The following is a 1,204-nucleotide window of genomic DNA, read 5'->3' as shown; positions in this document are numbered from 1 at the left end:
GGAGCTCACCTTTGGTGAAGGGACACGGTTGGGGAGCTCGCAGCCGTGGCTGGTGCCAGTGTAGACGTGGAGGCGGGTGTCGAAGCAATGTACGGGGTCAGCCCGGGCGGTACCAAGAGGTCGCGCACGGCCTGAACCTCAGAATTACCAATCACGGCACGAGCCTTGTCGGCATCAAATGCTTTGGCAATCTGACCTCGGTTCAGACGGTTCGTGACGTGGTTTGCCCAGGCTTCGTCCGCCAGGTCCGGGTCGCGGACGAGTGACCTGAGGCTCTGGTCGACTGCGTCGTTCGGGTGGGCGCCCGCGCCGGCGTTCAGCTGTCCTCGACGGCTCTGCTTGCGTGCGACTGCCTTGCGCATGGCGTCCACGACCCGACCTAGTTGCCCCGTCACAAGCCAACGGAGACGATCGTGAAACATATTGCGCAGGTCAATCGTAGACAGTGCGGTCGAGGGAGCAGACAACAACATGCTAGGCAAGGCCAAAATCAAAGCCCAGCACATCTCTCGCTCTTCAGCGGTATAGTCCGAGTGGACGGCAGACCAATACAGCTGGCTCAGGGTGGCAGCCATCAGCTTGGTCTCGGTGGCGTTGGATGGGTAGCGGCTGCGCTGCATCAGTGGATGCCGTATTAGAGGCACAATCTGAGACGGTATACTTTACCACGTAGTGTGTCCTCTGGTACTTGATGTTGTCCCACCTTGTTGTGTAACATCTTGCTGTACCATCTTGGTGTATCATCTTGTTGTGGCATCTGTTGGTCCCAACAGATTGCTGATATCGCTTCCACCTGTCTTCAGTGTGATAGTCCATTCTCTGTCTCCACTGTGTGTGTGTTTCCACCTGCTATAAATGGGAGCGATCTCCCTGGATCGGTACCATTTTCCTTCTTGACCTCGGTCGTTCCACTTCCCTCCTTCTGTCTTGTTCTGTCTTGTTCCTTCGCCTTGCTTCAATCCATGTTCTCGTATGCACTTCGATTGGTTGGATACCTCTGTGACAATCGCCTTGTCCACACACATAACACTGTACTGGACATATACCTTTAATAGGTTATGGGCCTCGGTTGTGTACTCTTCCAACCTCTCTTTCGTTACCCTGCCTTGCGCTCTCCAGCTGCTCCGTTCCCCTCCTGCTTCCTCCCTGTGTCTTCTGCTTGCTGTGCTCTGTTTTTGTGCTTTTAAAACGATTCAATTTCATA

The 1,204-nt window shown here is 54.7% G+C and overlaps 1 protein-coding gene across 1 annotated transcript; it reads right to left on the bottom strand.

Moving 5' to 3' along the window:
• Positions 1–5: 5 nt before the first annotated feature.
• Positions 6–620, bottom strand: MONBRDRAFT_8724 (uncharacterized protein; the record flags this gene model as incomplete). The annotated part of the gene is made up of 1 exon (XM_001746273.1): positions 6–620. One exon carries the CDS (start codon positions 618–620, stop codon positions 6–8), a length of 615 nt encoding a protein of 204 aa, XP_001746325.1.
• Positions 621–1,204: the final 584 nt, after the last annotated feature.

Source organism: Monosiga brevicollis, genomic scaffold (genome assembly GCF_000002865.3).
Source record: "Monosiga brevicollis MX1 MONBRscaffold_12 genomic scaffold, whole genome shotgun sequence".
NCBI classification, from domain to species: Eukaryota; class Choanoflagellata; order Craspedida; family Salpingoecidae; genus Monosiga; species Monosiga brevicollis.
This window is presented reverse-complemented; position numbering and strand designations above follow the sequence as displayed.